General features: G+C 41.8%; 1 protein-coding gene across 1 annotated transcript; it reads right to left on the bottom strand.

Annotated features, from left to right (window-relative positions):
- Nucleotides 1-281: 281 nt before the first annotated feature.
- Nucleotides 282-6,357, bottom strand: F2RL1 (F2R like trypsin receptor 1). Its single transcript, XM_038124824.1, has 2 exons — nt 6,196-6,357; nt 282-2,165 (listed from the first exon to the last, which is right to left on the bottom strand). The coding sequence occupies exons 1-2, from the start codon at nt 6,281-6,283 to the stop codon at nt 1,063-1,065; spliced, it is 1,191 nt and encodes a 396-aa protein (XP_037980752.1). The 5' UTR covers nt 6,284-6,357; the 3' UTR covers nt 282-1,062.
- Nucleotides 6,358-23,951: the final 17,594 nt, after the last annotated feature.

Below are 23,951 nucleotides of genomic sequence, written 5' to 3' on the forward strand. Positions count from 1 at the left end.
ACTCTCCACTCCTTAATGAGACATATGTTAATATGCATTGCTATTTTAGCTTGGTCCTCTGAAATATTGTCACAAAACATCCTACTTTCATTGCTCTTCAAACAAACAAGTCATTAGGTAAATTTTACTCTACCCATTTAGACATTACAGCTACAGTTGTCATGCTTGTAATAATTGTTAGGAATATCATTGTTATGTGAAGCCAGGCAAGCTGAACTAGTCATGCTGAACTACTTCTGAAGTGCATGTAAAAGAACAAAAGAAAGCACTCAACTCAAATGTGTTATAAAAAAAATCTTATTTAGATGTCTTAAAAAATACAAGGCACATTTTATAAAATCAAATAGCTATCCATCAAAACTTTGTTGTATATCCCCGTATAAGATCATGCACTGGCAAATGTTAAGTAACAGCGGATAATCTCAACTAACAATTTATCCCAGTGCTAGCCGATAAGATCAGCTTATCAACTCAAATAGGATAACATTATAGATTTCTGCTATGTTAGTATTTACAGCCCAGTAACTTGGAAAACAATATATAAATTATATTATACCAAAGATAATAAGCAGTCTAATCCAAGATGGTGAAGTGGATTCTCCTCTACTTCTCTCTACAGCTTCAAATGATGTTCAGCACAAGCAGGTACACAGAGCAAGGTCCTATACACACAGTCTGCTCAGATGCTTAATACACTACAGTTACAGTTGAACAAAACAGATTTTTCTGGTAATTAAAAATACTAACAATACTGCATAATATTCCAGAGATATTTTGCTTTTTAGCAACTTTTATATTCAACAAGAACATCTTCAGCCTCACTTCTAGGTCAGCAGCATTTTTGCACAGCATCTGAAATGTCTTCTTTTTTTCCCCCCAGTTTCCCAGGAAGATTTATCTGCTTATGATTTCTACATAGAAAAAGCAACTGTTGGTTCCAAATTCCAGTCTTCAATGTAATTAAAATGCAGAGGCGTTTCTTCTGACTCTCTTGTACAAAGTCTTTTGTCTCTCACATCCTTTCATCAGTAATAACAAAAGTTTACTTTTCTAAGATTAAACTCAGTAGGTTGATTTATTGGTCCTACTTGAGTTTGAAGAATAAGAATTTGATTTCTTGAGGTACCTGCTTGATGAGAGAGACACTTGCATCCTCTGTGTAGTTCGCACACTTCGGCAAAGAAGAGCATATTTAAGGTTGTCTCTGAAGTCTTTTGAAATATAATAATAGATAAATGGATCAATACCACTATTCAAAGCGGAAAGACACAGTGCAGTTATGTACCACACATACAGATGGCTCTGGCTGTAGGCTTTGAGGAGTGAATAGTGCACAATTATCAGCACATTGCTAGGTGTAAAACAGATGAGATACATGGACAGGACAACAATAATGAGTTTGATTGCTCTTTTTCGTTTCTTCCCAGTGCTTATATCTATGATGGAAGCACTCAGGGTCTTAATCATTAGAATGTATGCAACAGCAGTGATGATAGCTGGGATTAAGAAGACTCCAATTGCAAGTGAGAGGAAATAACTGAACATATCATGAGCCGAAACATTTTCAGGCAACACATCATGGCAGGTTGTGATGTTAAGATTTGAAATATATGCTGTCTGATTAACAAGATACAATGGTATGGTACCCAACACAATCAGTATCCAGAGAGCAATGGAGATGCTCAAAGCAATTTCTGATTTCTTTTTTGAATGCACTATGGGGTTCACTACAACCCAATACCGTTGTACACTGAGACATGTCATGAAGAGGATGGAACAGTACATATTTCCATAGAAAAACCCAACAAATACTTTGCAGAGACCTTCACCAAATAGCCAGTTATTGCCATTTAGATGGTATGAAATCTTCAGTGGGAACCAGACAATAAAAAGAAGATCTGCCAATGCCAAATTTACCATATAAATCACAGCTGGATGTTTCTTCTTTGTTCGGAAAAAAAAGACCCAGAGGGCCATGGCATTGCTTGGAAAACCAATTATAAAGACAAGGATATAAACAATGGGAATAAAAACTGTAGTCAGCTTTCCTGTGAGAACTTCTGCTATAAATTCATCCACCTCGTATAACTCTTCAGAATTATTTACATTTAGAACCTTATGGCCAATGAAACTTCTTCCTTTTGGTTTGCTGGAGCCAACATTCTCTAAAATTAAAAAAAAAAAAAAAAAAAGTCGTTACTGTTGTTGAAGTACAGACTTTTTGCCCTTTTAAAAAATTAATTAGATAAAGCGATTTGCTCTGAACATTTACAGACAGCCTTATCAGCAGAAAAATTAAGAGTGATGTTGAAACACTTGATGATTTATCTTCTCTTTCTTTTAAATTTATTATCCCAAAGACAACCTTTACCCCTTCAAGAATTCAAGGATTCTACCAGAAATCAAAATACTTCCCCATGTCACCAGTGATAGTAAAAATGCCTTGTTAAAACGGGCTGTCAGGTGCTCTTACCACCTGAACAGTTACAGTAGAAACTACTTCAACTACCCCAGGGTACCATTAGCTTTTCACATAGCAGTGCCAGGTCATCTGAGTGCTGGGACATAGAGAGTAGCTAATTTACAGGCTAATTTAATTGCAGTAGGCACTTTGCCAGTTTAATGGCCCAAAAATCAGGTATGCAGTAAAAGGAGAACATACTACCTTCAGACAAGCTAAAACTGAAAGTCAGAATGCCATGTCCAAAGCCATGCACAAATAATCTCTAGGGTATGCCACACATTACAGTGTATCCAAACAGACATGTGAACACACTAACTATGCACAAAGTTGCAATATAGTCCTCATGCGGGATCTCCTTCAAGAGAGTAGCTTCCTGCGGTTTTTACTCGAAGTATCAGGTTGTAGACCTGACACCTAAGGCTGCTTCATACACAAACTGCTGTCACTGCAAGCTTTGCTCTGCCTCTTCGAATGCTGTGGGAGCTTACAAACCATATGGGTGATGCAGGTGCTCCTGACTCAGGTCCTGTAGGACAGACTTTGAACAGCCAAGTTCAGAACCCCTGCACATACAGCACAGTTCTCCTCTGCTAACAGGCTAAAATGCACAAGCAATATCCTGGAATCCACACCATTCTGAAAAGTCAGACATTCACCTATAGACAGCTAAACTGTACGGACATGGAAGCTGACTGATTTAGGGAGGATTATTTCTAAACTTTCTATCAATATTTGGATAGTGGATTTGTTTGGCCAAAGCCCCCCAGTTGTAATATAAAAAGAGTCTTTTTGCATACCTGAACAGTGAGCAGCCATGAACAATGTTGAAGCATGGCCCACCCCTTTGTTAAAAAATAATTAATAGAGTTCCAAATGAAAAAATATGCTTCCACCTTACCTTTTAAAGAATTCTTACACAAGAAATATGTAAACACACAAGTTTGTGTTTCTCAGTACAAATTCCACAAAGCAGCCCACTTTAGATAGCTGTTCCTTTCAAATTATAACTGCAGAAGTTTGATGTAGTGCATTAGATTCCTGTCAGGACTCTGCAACCTTCTGAAAATGCACACAGAAATAATGACACTCTTCAGAGTTTTAAATTAAGTTAACTTAGATTCACTTGAGCACTTAAAAATCTCCAGGCCCAGGCAGCCTTCTCTGGAAAACTGAGGTGCAAGAAAACTTTTTGCCTGTACAATGACATGGACAAATCTTTGCAGCAGACTGCATGAAGACAGAGGCTTAAATTACACTAACAAAACCACCATCCTAAAAAAAAATTAATTCAAATACCAAATAGTCATTTTGATCTATATGTGGTGTAATTACAACAAACAAAGCAGAATTATAAAAATTCTCAGTTTAGACATTCAAGCCCCATGATCACATCAGCAATACTGTTCAAAACTGCAAAATTTAATTATAATGCAGCAATCCTAGTTCCCTAAGCTGAGCTGTGAATAGGAGAACCAATGAAACCACCCTAAAGGACATAGCTTACAGATACCAGATACTGAAGTCATAATGAGCTAAGCTATGCTGATTTTCTTAGTCTCACAGCTTAGATGAGAAAGAGCCTGGAGATGCTTGGAAGCAGACCCTATAGACTAAGTTGATAGCAGTGATCAGGATACAGTAATAAAAAGCGCCAAACAGTGCTATGTTAAGCACCTATCCATCAGAAAGTGGACGACAACATCAAATTCCAGTCATGCTATTTTCATTCCATTCCAATAATTCCATTATTGTAGAGAACTAGAAAAGTAAATACTACCACTTTGTTGTTACTAAAGTTTTGTGGTCAGATGTAAACAATGCTTTGCAATTGAAGTTGAGAGGTGAGGTAGGAAAAAAAAAAAAAAAAGCCTCATCAAAAAGTCCTGAAGTGTTAGTGTGAGACACTACAGTAAGAGGTACACTAAAGTGGATGCACAGATACCTGAACCATAGCCAGGACTTGGTATTGCAAGAGTGTCAGAATAGAGACAAAGGTTTATTTTATTCTACTTTGTAAGACATAGTGATTTCACAGACCAAGTCTTTTTTTTTTTTTATGCTGACTTTAATTCGAGCCTCAAAATATACTGGGCAGCTTTTTTCGGTCCAACTAGCAACCTATACATATAAGGAGACAGTGTCCTGTTTCCCTGCAGTTAACACTCCCTTACTGAGCAACCAATCCTTTGTTAGGTATGTGCATTTCTACATCCTTTCCTTACTCATTCACCACTTGTCATTTTCCATAACAATTGAGCTCTTTTCCAAGACAAGTTTCACCCTGCTTGACTCACATATAGAGAATGCAGCTGACTTGCTAATCTGCCCACGGGAAAAGCGTACTCTCTCCTCCCACAAAAGACGGTTTCAACACCTTTGCCATTTATCCAGAAGATATAACGCGGTACCAAACACAGGATTACGCCTACCCTGCAGACACAAAAGTGACAGCAGCACGGAGTATCCAAAAATTAACTAGTTTACTCATGGCAGTAATACTGCCAAGAGGACTAAATTTAAGATTATCCTGGTTTTTGGATCTGTAACCTCCCCCTCTTCCCCGAGAACTCCAAATTCCTCACTCCGTCCAGGTCAGACAATTAGGCTATTAAATGGCAGCTTAATTTCAGGAACTCCGCTCTGAAGAACACAATTTGCAGTTACCTAGCATCTATCCCTTGAGAAAATATGACGTATGCTTGGCTTCAATATATATATATATCACGTATATCCTATGGCTTGGCTTCAATATTTACACAATCTTTATGCGTATGATTTTATTAGGTAAATATAAAACCCGGTAAATGAAATATGGAAGGACACAGTGAAAAGGTATACACAGATATGGCAACAGGGTTTGTTATAAAACGTGGCGAAAAATTAACTTCATGCAGTGAATTATTAATATGAATGCTTAGGTTATTTTCCTCAAACTGCACTTACGTTCAACAAGCAATAGCACAGACTAAAAATTTAAAAAGAATCCTAGCTTTTTAGATCAGGGGGAAAAAACCAAGAACACGGCCTTTAAAGTTTTTTCATGTTTATCTCAAGCGGAGGCGGGAAGGGACTACAAGAAAGTTGAACAGGGGCGTTTTACAAGGCCACTAAGTGACAGGACCAGACGAAATGGTTTTAAATGGAAAGAAAGTATATTTAGACTACACAGTAGGAAGAAACTCTTTATATGACGGTGGTGAGGGGCTGGAACAGGTTGCCCAGAGAAGTTGTGGATGCCCCGTCCGTGGCAGCGTTCAAGGCCAGGCTAGACGGGGCCGTCAGCAACCTGGTCTAGTAGAAACTGTCCCTGCCCGGAGGGAGGAAGGGGTTGGAACTAGATGGGAGCTTTACGGTCCCTTCCAAGCCAGACCGTTCCACAATTCTTCAAGGCGAGTGAAGCCAAGCCCTACGCGTCCCACAAGCCCTGAGAGAGCTACTCGCCGCGCCCGGCTGCTCGCCAGTGAAGCGCTTTCCCTCCTGGCCGGAGAGCCCCGCCCGCGGTTCTCGGCAGCCACACTGCCACCCGCACGAGCTTTCCGACTCCCTCGGCCGCGGAACCCCGCCCCGTCCGCTCCGGGCTCCCCGGACCCCAGCCAGGCCAGACACCTGCCCCGCAGAGCGCCCCGCCGTGCCCCAGCCCGCGGCTGAGGGGCGGCCGAGCCCGCCGGGGGTGCTGCGCTGGCCGCCCCGCTAATGCCAGCCGAGCTGGCAGCTCACGCCGCTCCGCTCACCTTCAGCAGTGGCGGCAGCTCCCAGCAGCACACTGAACAGCAGCACACTGAACAGCAGCACCAGACACAACCCACGACGTGCAGCCATCTCACCGCACTCCGGCCGCCACCGCTCCGGCCGCACTCCTGACCAGTTTCACCTGATACCTAAGCGGGGCGGGGCCGGGCCCAGGACCAGCCCCGCGGCGGGCGGGGCCAGGCCGGGCCCTTCCCTCACGGCAGAGGGTGGTGGCGCTGTCCCAGAAATGGTGGGAGACGCTGTCCGCTGGCTGCGTTCCGCCCGGCGCAAAATGGTGGGTCCGCCGCAGCCCCCGCAGGCTGCTGGTCAGCCCCGGGCCGTGCCTCGCAACCGCTCGGCCGCTGAGGGACGGAGCGGCTCCCGCGGGTCCCGGCTCGCGCTGCGCCCGCGGTGGCCCGTCCCCGAGTGGGCCGGTGGGCCCTGCCCGTGGGGGCTGCGCTGTTAACGGCCCCTGACTGCTCAGTAAGCTGAGCAGCGCGGCTGGAACGGCCACGGTCCGTGCCAGGCTGCTGCTGGAGCAGAGCAGGGTTGTTCTGGGTCACACCGGCACGGCCCAGCAGCATTTAGTGGGAACGTGTCGCTTCGGCTGCCTCGTAACACACTGTGTTGTGCGTTCCAGGTTTCTTGTTCTTCTGTGTTATAATATCCCAGAATCAGGGAATCCTAGAACAGGGCAGGTTGGAAAAGGCCACAGAAAGTCATCTGATCCAGTCTCCCTGCCCAAGCAGGATCCTCGGGAGTGTATTACTCAGGATTTTGTCCTGTCCAGTCAGCTTTTGAATACTTCTGGAGAAGACTCCACACCTTCTCTGGTCAATCTGTTCACTGCTGTGTCACCCTCACAGTAGAGAAGTTCTTGCTCATGTTCATGTGGAACTCCTGTGCATCAGTTTTTGCCTGTTATCTCTTATCCAATTGCTTGGCCCAACTGTGAAAAGCCTGGTCTGTCTTTTTGACAGCATCCCTTCAGATCATTAAAGACACTGATGAGGTCCAGTCTGTCATGGGCAGCTGCCCAGCACTCCAGGTATCTGCGACTCCTCCCAGCTTTATGTTGTCAGCAAACTCTGAGGAGGCTCTGGCTCTTCATCGAAGTTATGGATGAGCATGTTAAACAGCACTGGGCCCAAATATGTCATATATGTGTTACATGCGTCATATGACAGATAGACAGGAAAATGTCTAATTGCTGCTTAACCCAGATACATTTGTGGTACTGTGCTGATATGACCCAGTAAGAAAGGTTAAGTAAGATGTTTTCACTTGGCAGCTTCACTTAAGCTTAGAATACACCAGCTTCCATTTGGTTTTGCAAATAGGGATTTCAGGAACAAAATTAAGCACAAAGTAATGTCATCAGTGTTTTCTGTTTATCTGCACAGATATGAATTTTGAATGTTTCATGGTTATCAAATCAAGCACACTGCTTACCAAATTCGAGAATTAAAAGCATGTGTTCAACCCTGGTTCACACCTGCAGTAGGAAATGTTCTCTCTGCCTTATTCTGCAAAATGCTCTGTGTGCAAGCAGTGATAAAAATGCCTTCTTTTCCCCTTTTTTGAATGAGCCTTATATTTCTATGAATATACTTTGTTTTACATGGTTCTGAAAGAGAATAAATATTTTTGGTTTTGTCTTTCTGTGGTGGTCGTGAGATACAGTTGATGGGAATAGATATCTGGAAGTACAGAGAGATGAAGGGAAATGGCACTGGGAAGTTTTGGGTGTCAAAATTGACATTAAGGACCTATCGTTTTTGAGTCTTTGTTATGTTACTGCATGCTTAAGGCACAATTCCTGTTTGTCATCCACACAGTTTACAGATTTCTCATCTAAATCCCAGCCTTCTAGCTAAACACTGGGAAAGTCATAGCTCATCCCTCCAGCCTACCTCCCTGTCTCACTTTCAGTGCCATTTTATTTACTTTACCATTATAAACAACTTCATAGGCATTTAATCCTGCTATTATCACCTTGTACAGTGAGCTGTAGTCTCCTCATTTGGTTTGTTATTTAGCCTTCCTTTACTAGTCTCCAGAGTTTTTCCTCTCAGATCTCTATTACTGAGGAGTGGTCAGTCTTTCTCTATTTCATCCAATTCTGCTGTAGCCAGTGCTCTCCTGCCAGTACCCTGTCACAGTTTTCATTCTTAGTTGTCTCTTGATTTATTCCATCCAGTCCATTTTTTTGGTCCCCTTTACATTCAAAGCAGACAGCTCCTTCTCTCTCTTGCTTGGATCCAGCAACAGTGGAAGGGACTAAGCACACATAGGAAAAGTATTTATTGCTATAGCTAAGTAAAATCTGTTCCCTGCTGTCCCATGGCAGACCAGAGCTGCAACTGGAGAAGCCCTGTGGCTATGTGTAGAAGCACGTGTCACTGCAACTGTATCTTCTGGAAATGCAGCTCTGGACTTTGCTCCAGGTGAGTGTAAGGAAACGATACCAGCATAGATTTGTAGTTTGTCTAGTTTCTTGTAGAGGTGTCAGAAGTATGTAATTGATGGGAAGATAATCTTCATAAAATTTTTATATTAATATAAAATCATTATATTCCCAAACAATTAAAAATGGAGCTTATAAAAGAGAATGTCAGGTGACTTTAATATCAGAGAATGCTATCAACCTGTCTTATGAGAGAGTCCTTACGTAGAGGGGGCTTTTGAGAAAGGTGGGGAGAAACATTTTACCTGTAGTGATAGGACAAGGGCTAACATATTTAGCTAAAAAGAGGGTAGATTTAGATAAGAGATAAGGAAAGAGATTGTTTACTGTGAGAGTGGTGGGACAGCAGAATAGGCTGCCAAAAGACATTGTGGACAAGGCATTTCTGGAAGAGTTCAAGCCAGGTTGAATGGGGCTTTAAGCAACTTGGTCTTATAAAAGGTGTCCCTGCCCATGGAATGGCATTGTACTAGATGATCATTAAAGATCTCTTCCAACACCAATTACTCTATGATTCTATAGCAAACTAATGGTCTTTGGCACTTATTAGCAGTTCCTGGTGCTTTGTCTGTGCAGTGCCAGCCAAACTTTTGTTCTGATTTTGTTCTACTGAATTTATTGAGAAATTAGAGTTCCTAGTTTACACTTTAAGGAAGCATAATATTTGTTACGAAGATTCCCCACATATAGTCTATAAATCAGTTCTTCCTCAAGACTTAAAAAATATTTAATAGAAAGTAGAAATCGTCTTACTCCTGCTCAAATCACTAGAATTTCTCAATGGAGCAATGTCAAAACTTGCTTATTTTAGATGTCTTTATTGAAGACAGCTGATTTGTCAAACCTATTTGCAGTTCTAGCGTGTTGTTTATCAAACAGTTTGGGAAGAAAATTAACAATTTGTAAATAAACACAAAGCAACTGTGTTCTTGTTCACACGTGTTTATAATTGGATAATAATTGAGAAAAATACAACTGCCACAGGAAAAGTAAGTATGTGACTGTAGAGGCTTATGAAACCTTCATTCTCTGTTACAAATTGGGTTCCCAATTTTCTTGGGTTTTCTGTGTACTTTTTTTTCCTGTTACATATCTATATATATCTGTGTGCGTCTGTGTACATATATATATATAAAATACATATATAAGTATATATAAAAATACATATATACTCCTATGTTTTATTATAATGAGTTGGGAAAAATCATCTTTAATACAGTGGCTTGAAGGGAGCTTTGACCTTGCACATCATTGCTTATCAAAGCATACCCAAAGCTCACAAAAGGTACAGTGAACAGCAGCTCATAATTCCCTGCTCTGTCAATATTTGTTTGGAGCATGTTGTCATGAGAGTCTCTTGCACCTTGGGACAAAGGCCATTACTGGAAATGTACCCTCCCTTGCACTTCGTGTAGCTGGTGAGTGTGGTTTTAACACAGTTCAGCAAAAGGGGTCCAAAGGGGACCTTCTGTGATATACTCCTTGGGCCTTGAGTCATTTTAACAGCATGGTGATGCCATGTAATCATGAAGATATGTTACTGTCAAAGATAATTGTTACCCCTTCAGTAATTGAGAAATGAATGTGGTTTCACTGCAAGGCACTGTACTCGTGAAGTGTGTGCTAGAGTAAATGGGTGGGAGCATTTTTATTATGTAGGGTTTGTTGTGTGTTCTCTTTTGTTCCATAGGAGTTTCTGAATTCAGATGGCAAATGTGTTTTTAGTGTGCGGCTTATTTTAATTATATGGTATGTCTGTTGGGGGAGAAGGGATAGTTGTTTGTGCCAGGTATCTGACACAAATACATGTATTTTTTTTTTTAAGGAGCAAGAAGAACTTGGTTTTGGAAGGGAGAAGAAATAAAAATAACCTAACTTTAAAAATCAATCTGTTTTATAGGGCTGGCACAACACTTAAAATATCCGTCAAAGAATGTGGCCAGTGCAAGTGTTCTCAGAGGAAGAGTAAAGTTTGGGTCAAATGAAACAATGTCAAGAATTTAATTTTAAAAACTAATGTAATTTTTGATTTAGAAGAGCTGATGCATTATCTCTCAGTGCTTTAGCCTGCCCTCAGGCTAGTCACCTGTATTCTTGGAAACTTAGGGAAGTACCTAATGTACTCAGTTCTCAGGAATGTATGATGCTATGATGGCTCTCACCTGGTGCCTAGTAATTTTGAACATCTGCACCAGTGTGGGTATGTTCTGGTAATAAAACTGATGGCTCGGTTTAGCTTCGTTAAATATGTTCGGTAATGTATTTGCGGAATTGACTGCCATAGCTAAAATGTCTGCCTTCCGATTGCCCTCTGCTATTGGGCCGGGGAGATCTGTGTGTGACCTCACATGCATTATGTGATAAGGTTGCTCTTGGTGGGAGATGAGAATAATTAATTTCGAGAGCAAGTTAAACAATTTTTGGTTTGACATTTCCTTCAATAAAGAATGTTCTGCTCTCTCATATCCTGGCTACATATGCCAAATCCCTGACTAAATTAAATAGTTGTTTGAATTTCCCAAAGGCCCTAACGATGGCTGCTAATTCAGCGATCTGAGGAGACCCTTCAACAATCTGAACATCAGACTCCCACTTCTGAGTGTTTGGATTTCTCCAGGTCATCACAGATTTGTGTGACCTCCCAGAACCATCAGTAAGAACAGTCAGAGCCTGGAGTGGTGTCTTACTTTTTAAAGAATTTGGGATCAGATGAAATGTTTCTTTGAGTAATTTGTGTTTTGGATAATGAATTGACATTTGGCTGGGATAACTGTCAAGAAAAAACTGGAGATGTTCATTTGTCTGGAGTAGAGTTTCTAATTTGTTACGTTTCAGTGTTAAATAAATGCATGCGAGGTCACACCCAGCATGCCAGGAGACAGGTCCTGGCCTTAGTAATAAGTTGGGCCATTAACTATTGGAATTTATTTACCAGTATTACTGATGGGATGTGCCTCAGTTTGCCTGGCCCCGCATCTGAAGCAAAGAGCTGCAACTGAGGTGTTTTATCCCAGAGACACTATTGGCTAGCTGGATGTTGTGGCAGGGCAGGAGAGGACAAGCCCAGGCATGCCAGAGCCCCAGGTAGCGGCGAGATGGAGTTTTCCTCTGGCAGAGGGTGCGCTTCTCAGGTTCTTGCTGAAGGAGAAGCTTTAAGGTGATGGTGAAGGAAGGAGTCGGTTCTGATAGAGAGTTTCAATCCAGAGATTTTATTCTGGGCCGTGTGGCCCCCTGAATCTAGTAACAGCTCCAACAGACCCCGACCGTGTGGTCTGCTTGCCCTTTTATCTGGGGAGAGGGGGAGGGGATGGAGAGGAAACCCACCAACCAGGTACAAGGTGCGCAGGTCTCAGGTGAAAGGGACACCTGGATGGGCCAATGGCCCCCAGGGGTGGAAGGCATCTTTTGAACTCTGCCAATCACTCGACGCCTTTCTGGAATGCCAGGACTGACAGACAGCACTCAGGGGTCAGGGTGGGAGAAAAGGAGAGGTGATTGGCACTTGGGGAAGGACCAGGAAAATTGAGGCAGGCTATAATGTCACACCGCAACAATTAACTCTTGAGGAGTGGTTATGGTTTTCTTTGGTGAAAATAACCACTCAATAATTAATAATTGGTTTCCAGAGGAAGGGTCCCATTGAAAAAGAAGACCGTGGAACTGGGGGGACTTACTAAAGACCGCAAGCTGGAAGGGTAAAATTCGATCAATGTGATGAGCTTGATGAGTTGAGATTGCATGTGCTACCTTCTACAGGGTTTTACAGGCTTTGGGGGTGATGTTGCATTGTGAGTCCAGGTTATTGTCTCCTTACAACAGGTCAAAATTAGGTGCTACTTCTTCAGTAGTCAATGCTAACAGGGGTCGGATCCAACTGATGGAACCACACAATTTTTGTAGATCTCTCAGTGTTTGGAGGTCATCTTTGATGGCAATGTTTTGAGGAACGATGGTCCATTCGCCAGTTAAAAAAACCAAGGTATTTCCATGGACAAGTGTGTTGGATTTTTTCTGAAGTGATCTTGAAACCCGCTTCCTCCATGGCTGTGACAGTCCTTTTAATTACAGAGTCTAAATCTTTGTCTTTGAACAGATTAAGATGTTGTCCATGTAATGAAAGACAATAGCTTCTGAGAAGACTTTTCTTATCCGTGATAAAATTCTGGCACCAAACATTTGGCACAACACGGAAATTTTTCATTCCCTGTGATAAAGTACACCATTGATATCTTTTAAAGGGGGCTTGACGGTTGACTGATGGGACTGAAAAGGCAAATCTGGGAGTATCTCTGGGGTGGAGCGGAATATTACAGAAACAGTCTTTGATATCCAGGACTGTGGGTCCCTGGGGAGCATGGAGGGTGAGGGAAAACCTGGCTGTAAAGGACCCATATCTTTCAGGACTTCATTGAACTTGCAGAGGTCCTGGAGGAGTCTCCACTTGTCTTTACCTGGTTTCTTCATAACAAAAACACGGGTGTTCCGAGGGCTAGTGGATGGCATAATGTGCCCTTTGAATAATTGCTCATCAACTAGTGATTGGAGTGCCTCAAGTTTGTCTTTGGCGAGGGGCCACTGATCCATCCGCACTGGTTTGTTGGTCTTCCAGACAAGTGGTGGAATGGCATGCTCCACAGTGGCCCCAACTAGAAATCCCAGGTTGGCTGTGGGATTTCTAGCCTGGTCCTGCACTGGGACAAAACATCTCTGCCCAATAATGTCACGTTGCTTGATACTATAAAAGGTCTCACTGTAGCAATTTGCCCCTCTGGCCCTTCCACATTGTTAAGATTTTTGCTCCTCAGGGAAGTGACTGCTCCTCAGTGAAGTGACAGCTCCTCCGATCCCAGAAACTGTGCCACTGGGAGACACCAGCTTCCAGTCTTCTGGCCATTTGGATTGTGAAATGAGAGTGACGTCAGCCCCAGTGTCCACCATTCCTGTGATAGAAACAGTCTTTTCTTTATAAGACATGGCAATGCAACTCTTTGGCTTTTCCCTACTGAGGACATGAGAAGGGTAAACGTCATAATGATCTGAGTCTAAGTAATCTTGCCTACTTAAGATATACATTTGGGTGAAGGGTGCATTCTTGGTTAAAGTGAAAGGTGGGTTAGTACAGACGATTGAAACAGTCACCTCTTGACCAGGATCAACTGAGACGACTTCTGGGATGACTGTAATGTGGTTGAGTGTATGAATAGTATCTCTCATTGACATTACTTGGGTGGGTCTGTCACCTAGGCTAGGGTCGAGGTATCCTGCAGGTACCCTTTACAACACTTTCATCATTGAGCAGCAGGTGCAGAGAGCTATATAAAACACACCTTGTTGATTGATTTAATTGGTTGGTTTGCCAGAAAAAGTGGAGTCCATCTGAATGATCTCTCTCCTCCGAAATGTACCATCTGGGAATTGGGTCTCCTGGATGGTGGGGAGACTGGGGTGATACGACCTTCCACTTGTTGTCATGGTGTGAGGTTGTGTTGCGCTCTGCAGTCTGTTTCCCAGCCCATACTGTGGATGATAATCTCTGGATGGCTTAAACACAGGGTGAGGACAATGTGCTCAAATGTGCCCCATTTGCCCACAGTTAAAAACCTGATATTGTTCAGTGTCACCGATACTTCCCCCACTCCTTTACTGACTGCTAAGGCAACAGTGTTTTCAAGGGAAGTTACCTTCGAGCAGGCTTCTTCCATCTGATGAATTGTTAGCTCTGGATTCTGAGGTAGTGTTCTTAATACCTTTTTACATTTGGAGTTGGCATTACTGGCAGCCATTTTTCTCAGGACTTCCTCTCAGTCATCTTTGTTATCTATTTGCTTGTCTATAGCGTCCTTTAACCTGTCAATGAACTTGATAAAAGATTCACCCTTGGATGTTAGAAAAGTTGTGTTGGAGGGCATTGCCATCTAGTGTTTTGAGTAATGCTGAGCTTTGACGTTATGTAAAACAGGAAGGGGTAGCTGGGCCTGGTCCTCTGGGTTATCAAATTCGCCCTCCCAGACAGCATCCATGGCATCTTTTGAACCTCTATCTCCCACCTCATGCTTTGCAATTAGTGGTTTTAGCAATTTTTTCCATTGTGTCTCCCATAACACAAATTCAGTGGGAGACAACAGGATTGTCATTAAACACCGAATGTCCTGTGGTACCCATGTATGTCCAGAAAAAGTTATTTCAAGCACATTTTTGAAATAGAGTGAGTTTCTTCCATAGTCTTTTGCTGTCTTTCTCAGTTCTTTCATTTCAGTGTATGGTATTTGTTCCGACCTGGCATTTCCCCCTCTCCCTAAAATAACTGGTGCAACAAAGCAGTCTAGGTCTTGTACTAAATATAGATTACCATCCTTCAAGGTCTCTTCCCTAATCTGTGTCCAGCTCCTTCCTGGCCGGATGCTGTGGCCTGAGGTGTTGCTGTCCTCATTTTCCAAGGAGGACAGGGAAGGACAGGCTGGGGTACAAAGCATGCTGGAGACGCTCTCAAGGGTCCTCCAGAAAAGGTCTCTGTTCAGGTGCCAGCTGTGGCCACACAGCAGATGTTGCCAGGATGGCCCTTCCCAAGAGCATCTTCCCTGAGAAGATGGATAGCCCAGTCGAGGACCAGATGCTCATGTTGCCAGTGGTTGAGGTTAAACCAACAGAAGCAAGAGAGGCTCTCTGTATGGGGATTCCACTGACTGTTTATTGAGAGGTGCTCTGAAAGGGTCCAGGGACGTCTAAAGAGCTTCTAACAGGGGCGGGTCCAGGGTTTTTAACCAACCCGAAATAGGGGGGGGGTATAACAACCTGAAGGCCAATGGGTGAAAGGACAAGGGGAGGTACAAAGGTGGGATCAGGGGAGAACAACCAATGAGGGAACAGGAGAGGAATGACAACATTGTGGACCAATGGGAAGGTAGAGAAAAATGAAATTTCCGGAACTGGGGTGGGTATTGAGGGTGATGTCGCAAGTACTATTAACATAAACCCCAGAGAATTGTGGGAAAAAGCTCCAAGGAGTAACCCTAACCTAACTATGCTGTTCTCCCAAGGCATCTCAGCCTTTCATTCATCCATGTGGGATACTACAGCTGAGTTTGTAAAATGGTCTTGAGGGGAATTGAAATTTATTTCCAGTATGGATTCATTACAATTCTTGTCTTGTTTGTACCTCTGTGCTGGAAGGAATATAGAGTGGAGTGTATAAAATGACAATTCCTTTTCAGGTAATCTGAGTCATTACATAGTGAATCCCAAACATACTGTGTCCCAAACATACTGTCTTGATGCAAGACAGTGTTGTCTTGCATCAAAGAAGGTTGTTGTCTGTAACATACTTAGTGTAGTTTGTTTGCTGTTCCATTGAGCACCAATTTATTATTTGTTGGATATTCTTTACTCCATCCAAATCTTCCCTAAAGAAAACCGGACAAAGTCCAGAGATGATGTAAACAACTGAAAAACCTGAAGAATGTTTGTATTCTAAAGACTTTGTTTAGTCTAAAGAAGACTCAGAGAGATCTGATGACATACCTAAGATATGTCCAGGGCTGCGGCATACTTTCCACATTCACTGAGTCGGCTAAAGTGTGGGCAAGCTAGATATTAGGAGAAATATTTTAACAATCAGCACCAGTTTTATTGAGCACTCATTTTCTAGAGAATCTGTAGGACATCCATCAGTGGCACTTTCAAAGTTTAGACAAACAGGCAGGAGAATTAGGTGATGCCTTGAGCACAGAAGCAATGACTCCAGCACAGCAATTACTGATGCTACAGCAATGTTTCTAGCTGAATCAAATCCCAGTCCTTTATTGCACTGACCTCAGTGGTCTTTTGTTTAGAATCTGAATACAATAAGATTTGATGCAGTGTTCTACCTTGTGATTCACCCTCGATGGTTTCACAGAGGTGCACTTCTGTTCAAAAAAACCCCTAAAAACCTATTGAAATGCTTTCGAGACTCTGTCTCATCTGATTCTGGCTAGGAACACCAGATCTTTAGGTCATGCTTAACATTACTGAGCAATTGTGAGTCAGGCAACAGGGAGGAATCTTAAACTTTTGAGACAGAAACTTGTTCAGCCCCTCTGCTTTCTTGCTTCCCCACCACACAGGTGATGACAGTTTTCCCAACCAAATGAAAGACCAGTAGCCCAGAGGGAGAAGCACCAGGTGGAACACCGAGGAAAACCAGCACCATCTAGGTTTCAGAGTAGCAGTAGACCTCTGAGGATCTCCATGGGATTTGTACCCATTTTGAAGAGCTAGACCACATGTGTGGAAAAATGCCAATTGCAAACCACAAAGTTTGGTGAACGCTGGTAATAACTGCTTTTTGAGTTTGAGATAAAGAGCGTGAAGAGAGTGACATTGAACCACACACCTGGTCACCTTCAAAGAGCAATACCTCATGCATCTACTTCCACCAGCCATTTCATGTTTCTCAGTTCACTAGAAGTATATTTTTGAGTGATGTTCTGCTAACCCACTGTTACTATGCCTCACATCACAGTTCTCAGAATTTTTTACTCCTTCTAGGTCATGTGTAGGGGGTGCATATGAAAAGAAATTCACAAATCAAGGGAAAAAGCAGTGACTTATGAGTAATGACTTGGTGATCCTTTTTTCGTTCCCTCTCAAGATCCCTTTTTCTGCTTGTCAGAACTACAACATACTGTGCAGCATTTAAGTAAATCTCCAGCAAATGCACAGAGGAGAAAAATACATGTGGAGAAGCAGAAATGGGATGAGGAGAAGTTGTGAGAAAGGAAGAACAGTCTTCCTCAGAAGAGTCTCATGCAACCTACACCAAGTTAAAACTGTAAACTTGCTTTAACCTAAGCCATAGTCAATAAAAGGCAGGAGGTGCTTTACTGCTGAAGGGAGCAGCTGATACAATGTGAGCTGTGATTTGGTCAGTTCATTCTGCACGTGTCAGTTTCAGATGGTGTTGGTTTCGATTACATCAGTTTTGTTGACAATAAGTAATTATCCCAGTGTAGGTAAGTCCTGATACAGCTGTAGGGATTTATGAACTCTGAACTCTGATGAACCATTGATGATGGTTCCTTGAACTTAGAGTTTGCCCAAGCAGCAATGCCATTCTCAGTTGCGAATGAATGCCGAGAGTCAGCATTCATTTAATGGCAGCAATGAAATCCTGTGCACAACAATTAAGCACTTGCTAATGCTGGGATCTGTCTAATCAGATAATGTTTTTAGATTCCAAATGATACTTTCAAAGAACAAAATAGAAATTAATTCTGAGAGCTTCATGGAAAATCTCTTTGCAAAGATTTTAGTCCAGTTGGACAGATGAACATGTGACATTCATTCATGACAGGGCTGACCAATGTAAAAATTATATGAACAATATGAACATGTAAAATAAAGGAGGGCTTAAGGACAAAATTCCTAAATCTGAAAACTCTCCTACTTGAAACAGTTTTTCTCTATGTAGTTGCTTCATCAACTTTCTATTTTTAGGACCTGTCTCTTACTCATCCTTGAAAATTGATACTTGTTATAAATTAAAAGTCATAACTTTTAGGAATATATGATTTATTGAATAACAATATCTTGCTCTAAAATTTCATGAGTCTAATGTTTGTACTGTACCTGATTATTTCCCTATTTTTATTCTGCAGCCTTTGAAAGTTTATGATAGCTGCTAGTCTGAATTGCCCTTTAAGTTGCATGTATGAAATACAACATTTTGGCCACATCTCCTAGCCTGTTGTGAAAATTTTAACAGAATCATGCATTTATTAACTTCTCACTGTGAATTTGACCTGTGTATTTAGCTGGTATGTCAGCATATCCATGTTACGTACATATGTTCCTAATTTATCAGTGATGTAAGTAAGATATGAACAATTGTAATTTTTCTAGTCATCACAATAGTGAAATATTGCAACTGGCATCTGGTAGAAGAATGGGGGAAAAGAAAATACTTGAAAGGCTTTAGATTTTTTTTTCTTCACTATGTACATTGACTTGTACTATCCCATACTGTTCGTGTGGGTTGGCCCACAGGCTGGGGCAACTACATAAGAATCATGGCATACTTATCCAAAGAGAGGCAGAATTTTAACAGGATCAGCTCTTCAGTCTGGTTGATGTCATGCCTGTGTTGATGTAAAAGGGAGAGTGTTTCAGATATGTGCTTAAAAAGTCCAAGGGCAATGACCGGTCAGGCAGTTCATGTGGTAACAGTCCTGGTTTATGATATTGAAAGGATGTATGATGTTAGAGTACAAAAAAGGCAAGTAGAAGAAATTATTGTTTTGGCATTGTCTGTTTTGGCAGGGACTAGTATCTTGACTTTTTTAGTTTTGTGCCAATAGATTAATATCAAGGAAGTTAAGCAATAGACAATAGCAATGACTCTTGCAAGCTACATTGAACAGGATTGAACAGTTTCTTCTACAGCTTGGCATAACATACAAATGGTCACATTAATAATTTAGGCTTTGATGGGAGTCCAACAGTATTTATGGCACATGATAGGAGTGGTACAAAGATGATAGAAAATATTGAATCACATTTGTATAAGACCTGACTAGGCACCAGGTAACACTTCAGTCTATTCACAACCTGTTCTACACAACTAGGGGCTGGGGTCAACCACCCAAATGCTGAACCAGGTTCAGATATAAAAATCATGGTGCAAAGGACATCCAGAAGGTAGGAGACTTGTGAAGTTTCTTGACAAATTATGTTGGGCATGCGAGAGGTTTCCACAAATTCTCATGAGGATGGTGCAACTCTTGTGGATTACTAAAGAGACAAACCATAACTAACTGGTGAATTTTGCTGAGCAGAATGTATTATTTCAGTGAAAGAGTAATTGGGGAAATACCATTAGTATTTGTCCTCTTTTTCTTTTCTGTGCATCTGCTTATGGTGACTGTTGTGGCTGGTATCCAGGCCAGTGGGTCTTCCTTTGAATAGTGTGGTCATTTGCCATAATTTTCAGGCTCTTCTGAGGTGTAGATTGAACTTTAATAGGGCCATGTGTCATTATGGATGTCATTCAGATTACACTCTGATGTCCTTCATTGCTTCTCTGTTTCCTTCTGCATGCCAGCACAGCCACAATTTGCTTATAGAGGGGACTCCTGGAGCCATTCTGTGCTCTCCAGGGAGACCAACGGTGTCATGCATTGGCAGGATCTGCAGGTTTGGCTGGGCAAGCATCCACAACAGTGGACTGCAATAAAGATCACCATTTGAGAGAGATGCTGGCACTTCATAACTGCAGAATTTCCTGCATCAAAAGTTACCTGTGAAAAGATAGGGCAGGTCTCTGTACATGCTGCCTTGTGATATATCTTCCTTGCAAACAGATATTGTCAGTTGTGGCTTTGGGATGGACAAATTAGAAAGGTTGAAGGAGAAAAGAAATCTCTGTTTGAACCCATGTATCTCCCAGTTCTCTAGCATGGAAGAGATGTGTCTGTTTCGTTTGACCATATATGGTCTTTTCATAGTTTTGTTGTCATCCCTCTCTAACTCCAGTAAATGCTGTTTCACCATAATTCAAGTGGTTTGCAGATAACCTTTTTGGGAATTCTTGCTATCATTGTCATTAAGGTGAAAGGGGGCTGCTTTTGTCCTACTTAGGGATTGTTTAATTAAAAATGCAGAGATTTGAACTATTTCTAATTATTTTATCAGTGGAATTGTGGTCTGTCTAGAAGCAGAGCCCAATGTCCACAAAGAGATTAGTTTAATGGAAAAAGTGTGTCAGTTGACCAGGATGCCTGAAAATTATTGGAAAATTCCCACTTAAAAGCATATGAGGAGGAGATCCATGCAGCTGTGCTGAGTCACAGGCTTTCCACACAGCATCCTGTCTGTTCTCACAGTGTTATTCAGTGTGGCAAGATACACCCTTGTTCCCTCCCAGTGTATCAACCCACCTCCCACTGTCTGCACCATCAGGGAAAAACCACTTTAAAAATACTTTATCATATTCAATACCATTGATTGGCCTGCCACAGTATTAGGAAAGCTAGTGTTATGACCAAAAATAAATTTATTATGAAGGGTATAACTTCTTTGTAAGTTTAATGAGCAACTTAATAATTATTGTCATTCATATTTAGAAAAAAAATTTTCTTCTATTCAGCTGAAATTTTTCTAACTTTTAAACTGCAGATACATAATGTGTATGTCGTAGATGCATTATGTTCTAGACACTGATTATGAAAATGCTTTGTCAATGCATACTTAGAAGCAAAGTGTTTCTAAAGAAGCAAAGAGCTGTTAGAATTTGCAGGTTATCTGCTGCATGTGCAGAGCAGTCACTTTCACCACTGAAGAGAAAGAATGTTAGAGAATGGGAAGGACGGAAAACTTCCATCTGCCTTGCTGCAGGAGGACCATGTTGGAATATCATACCTCTGGATGTCAGATTGTCCCTGGTTCTGCCCTGACATCCTTTGGGGTGGCAGGGGGAAGTGAACATATGCAATAGAGTACACCAACAGCCCTACCCTGATCACCTGAGCACAGCACAACAGTACTGGAGCCCACCACAAATGTGGGGCTATTGTTGCAAGACACAGAATCAGGAAACATTTTCATTTTCTCCTCTTTCTGTCTAAAACTGTTAAATGTTTTTGGGGGATGCACAGGGAGGAAGCAGGACTTGGGTTGCTAATCAGCCCACAGGGCAAGGAACAAGCAGTTAATTCCTTCAGGAGGGATAAAATAGTTTCTTCTGACAATTGTATTTATTCCAGTTGCACTGAATTGTACCAGTACTAGGCAATTTTCACTACTTTGGTTGCTAGGTGACTATGTGAAGTGAGATGCTTCACCCCAAGATGCAGGCATAAGAGCATTCAGCAAGAGCCTGTCTTCACCAGCTTCTTGTGAGGAATAATCTTGGTTTTTTCATGGCCTGTTGTTTCCAGTTCTCAGGTAGTGGTGTACTTGGCACAAGCCAGGGTCTGTTACAGAGGCTTCACATACCTGCTTCTGCCAAGGTTCTAGTTCAGTATCCACTGCAAGTCTGGGCTTGGCTTCTGCAGGCACAGTTGCTTCTGAGACCCTCTCTCTCACAGAATCACAAAATGGGTCAGGTTGGAAGAGAGACCCCAGTGGGTCATGCTGTCCAACCTCCCTGCTCCAGCAAGGTCATTCCAGAGCACATGGCAGAGGATTGTGTCCAGATGGTTCTTGAATATCTCCAATGAAATTCTCCACAACCTCTCTGGTCAATCTGTTCCAGTGTCTGGTCACCTGCGCAGTAAAGAAGTTCTTCAGGTGGAACTTCCTGTACCTAAGTTTCTGCCCATGGCTTCTTGTCCTATTGCCTGGAACTATTTCTGCTGTGCTTAAGGCAACTAAACTCACAATTTTGGCTCTTTAAGAGTGAGAAGCTGTTTTACCCTTTTTCTTCATCTCTCCCAGCCAAGTATTGCTGCAACAGTGTGAGGAGAGAGATTTCCTGCCAGTTTCCCTCACTGCTGGGGAAGGTCCCTGATAAACTCACATCCACCAGCTTCCTTTACTAAATCCAAGTAAACCTTTTTACGCAACGTTTAATAATTTTACATTGAAACAATATGATCTTACCTCTGTATACTCTTTTAACAGTCAAGAAATATCATTTTGCAAAGCAGTATAAGAGGCTAAAGTGTAGGAGCAGCAGTACTTGGATTTTAGCTCCCTACAAGTTCTGCATGGTTACAGCTACTCAGTATATTAGCTAATGTCTCTGGCTTTGATGGCAAATTAACTAGGAGTATGGGTGTGGGAGTTAGGAAAGTGTAAATGTTTCACAAATGTTTGCTCATTGAAAGGTATATTCCTAGTGTTGCAAAGGTTAATTCTGAATATTTAATTCAACAGATCAATTGATGCTAGCAACTTCAACACTAGCCTTTATCGCTGAGCATTGGGCAAAATGAAGCCCAGTACTTTTCTACCTACCTACCTACCTATCTGTAGTTCCAGGGATTTGAAATAAAGAAAATGTTGGATTTTATTTTACCCAGTGTGTTTAGGCTTGTTGAGACTTTAGCAGAAAAGCTGGTTGATCTGGTTTTTCTAGGATGGAGTCATAACTGTATTACCTTTCATGACCTGATGAAAGATAGGGTTTTTTCATGGCATGTATATTGTGGTGTACAAATGAAAAAAACTGAAATATGATTAATTTACCTCTACTTATATAGAAAAATTACATTAAAATACATAATTAATATGTACTTAAATATTCAGTACTGGTCATAGGAGAATACAATGAAGTATTGTGTGAAGATCTGAAGGATTTATGAAAAGTAATTAGGTGGTTCAGGTAAAAACCTGATCCAAAGAGATAAAACTCTTGGTATTTGGCTTCTAACTCCCTGCCAAGAAAGTAGCCTTGTTCCTGCCAGCCTCCCACGCTGGGCAGAGCAGCAGGAAGCTGCCCCAGTGAGCTTGGACCTCTGGATGAACTGCAGGCAAGACTGTCCCTGCTGGAACAAACTAGCTTCCTTTGGCCTTAATGGGAGTTACAGATACTGTCTTGTGGAAGATTTGTCTGAGCGGAGCTGGGGGAGGACAGGTCTGACTGTTTTGGCTCTGTAAAACCTGACACTAAAGCAGACACCCTGACTGCAAAGACAAAAAACTGCCCCAAAACAGCAGTATGTCCTTACTGCAGGCACTGAATTAGGGCCCACCATGCGTAACGGCTTAGGAGGAAGCTGCTGAAAGTAAAAGTGCAGTCTGCTCCATGCCTGACAGACATCAGATCTGTAATCTAGAAGATCCTGATTCTGCTTTACCATTGGATGTGGCAAAAAAATAGTTCTTCCTTTCTCTCAACCCTCTTCTCCCCAAAAGAAAATCTACAGAGAAACAGAAGGAAGAGGAACACTGCCCTTCTTTACCCATTACCTTGAGGACTGACATGTGTAAAGGGGATTTCAGGTCAGATAGCTCTTCATACTAAGCCGCGCTCCTATCACCAAGTTAAAAAGTACTGCAGTGTTTGGACATTTTCTGTTCTATTTATTAGAAGTGACTTGGCAGGATGTGACCTAACACCACAAAATCTTCAAAAATGTGAAATAAAAATATGAAGGGTCATTCCTTGCATTGCTTTCCACATTCTCAATATCTACAGCAATGAAGTTAACAATTTCAATATGGACCAAAACTTTACAAAATTATCAGGTTCATTCCTGACAGCAATGAATTCCCCTATTTTATTACTGACTATGTAACATAATGGCAAACATGATATCCCAGACAGTACCAGTCTTTTTTAGAGTGCTTGTTTAGGGAGCTGTAAAATAATGC

Source organism: Motacilla alba, chromosome Z (genome assembly GCF_015832195.1).
Source record: "Motacilla alba alba isolate MOTALB_02 chromosome Z, Motacilla_alba_V1.0_pri, whole genome shotgun sequence".
Taxonomy (NCBI): Eukaryota; Metazoa; Chordata; class Aves; order Passeriformes; family Motacillidae; genus Motacilla; species Motacilla alba.

Excerpts from the sequence above, each read along its gene's own strand:
- F2RL1 (XM_038124824.1), bottom strand. The coding sequence starts at position 6,283 with ATGGCTGCACGTCGTGGGTTGTGTCTGGTGCTGCTGTTCAGTGTGCTG. Across the intron at positions 2,166-6,195 it reads AGCTGCCGCCACTGCTGAAG|AGAATGTTGGCTCCAGCAAA; the intron begins GTGAGCGGAGCG and ends TTTTAATTTTAG.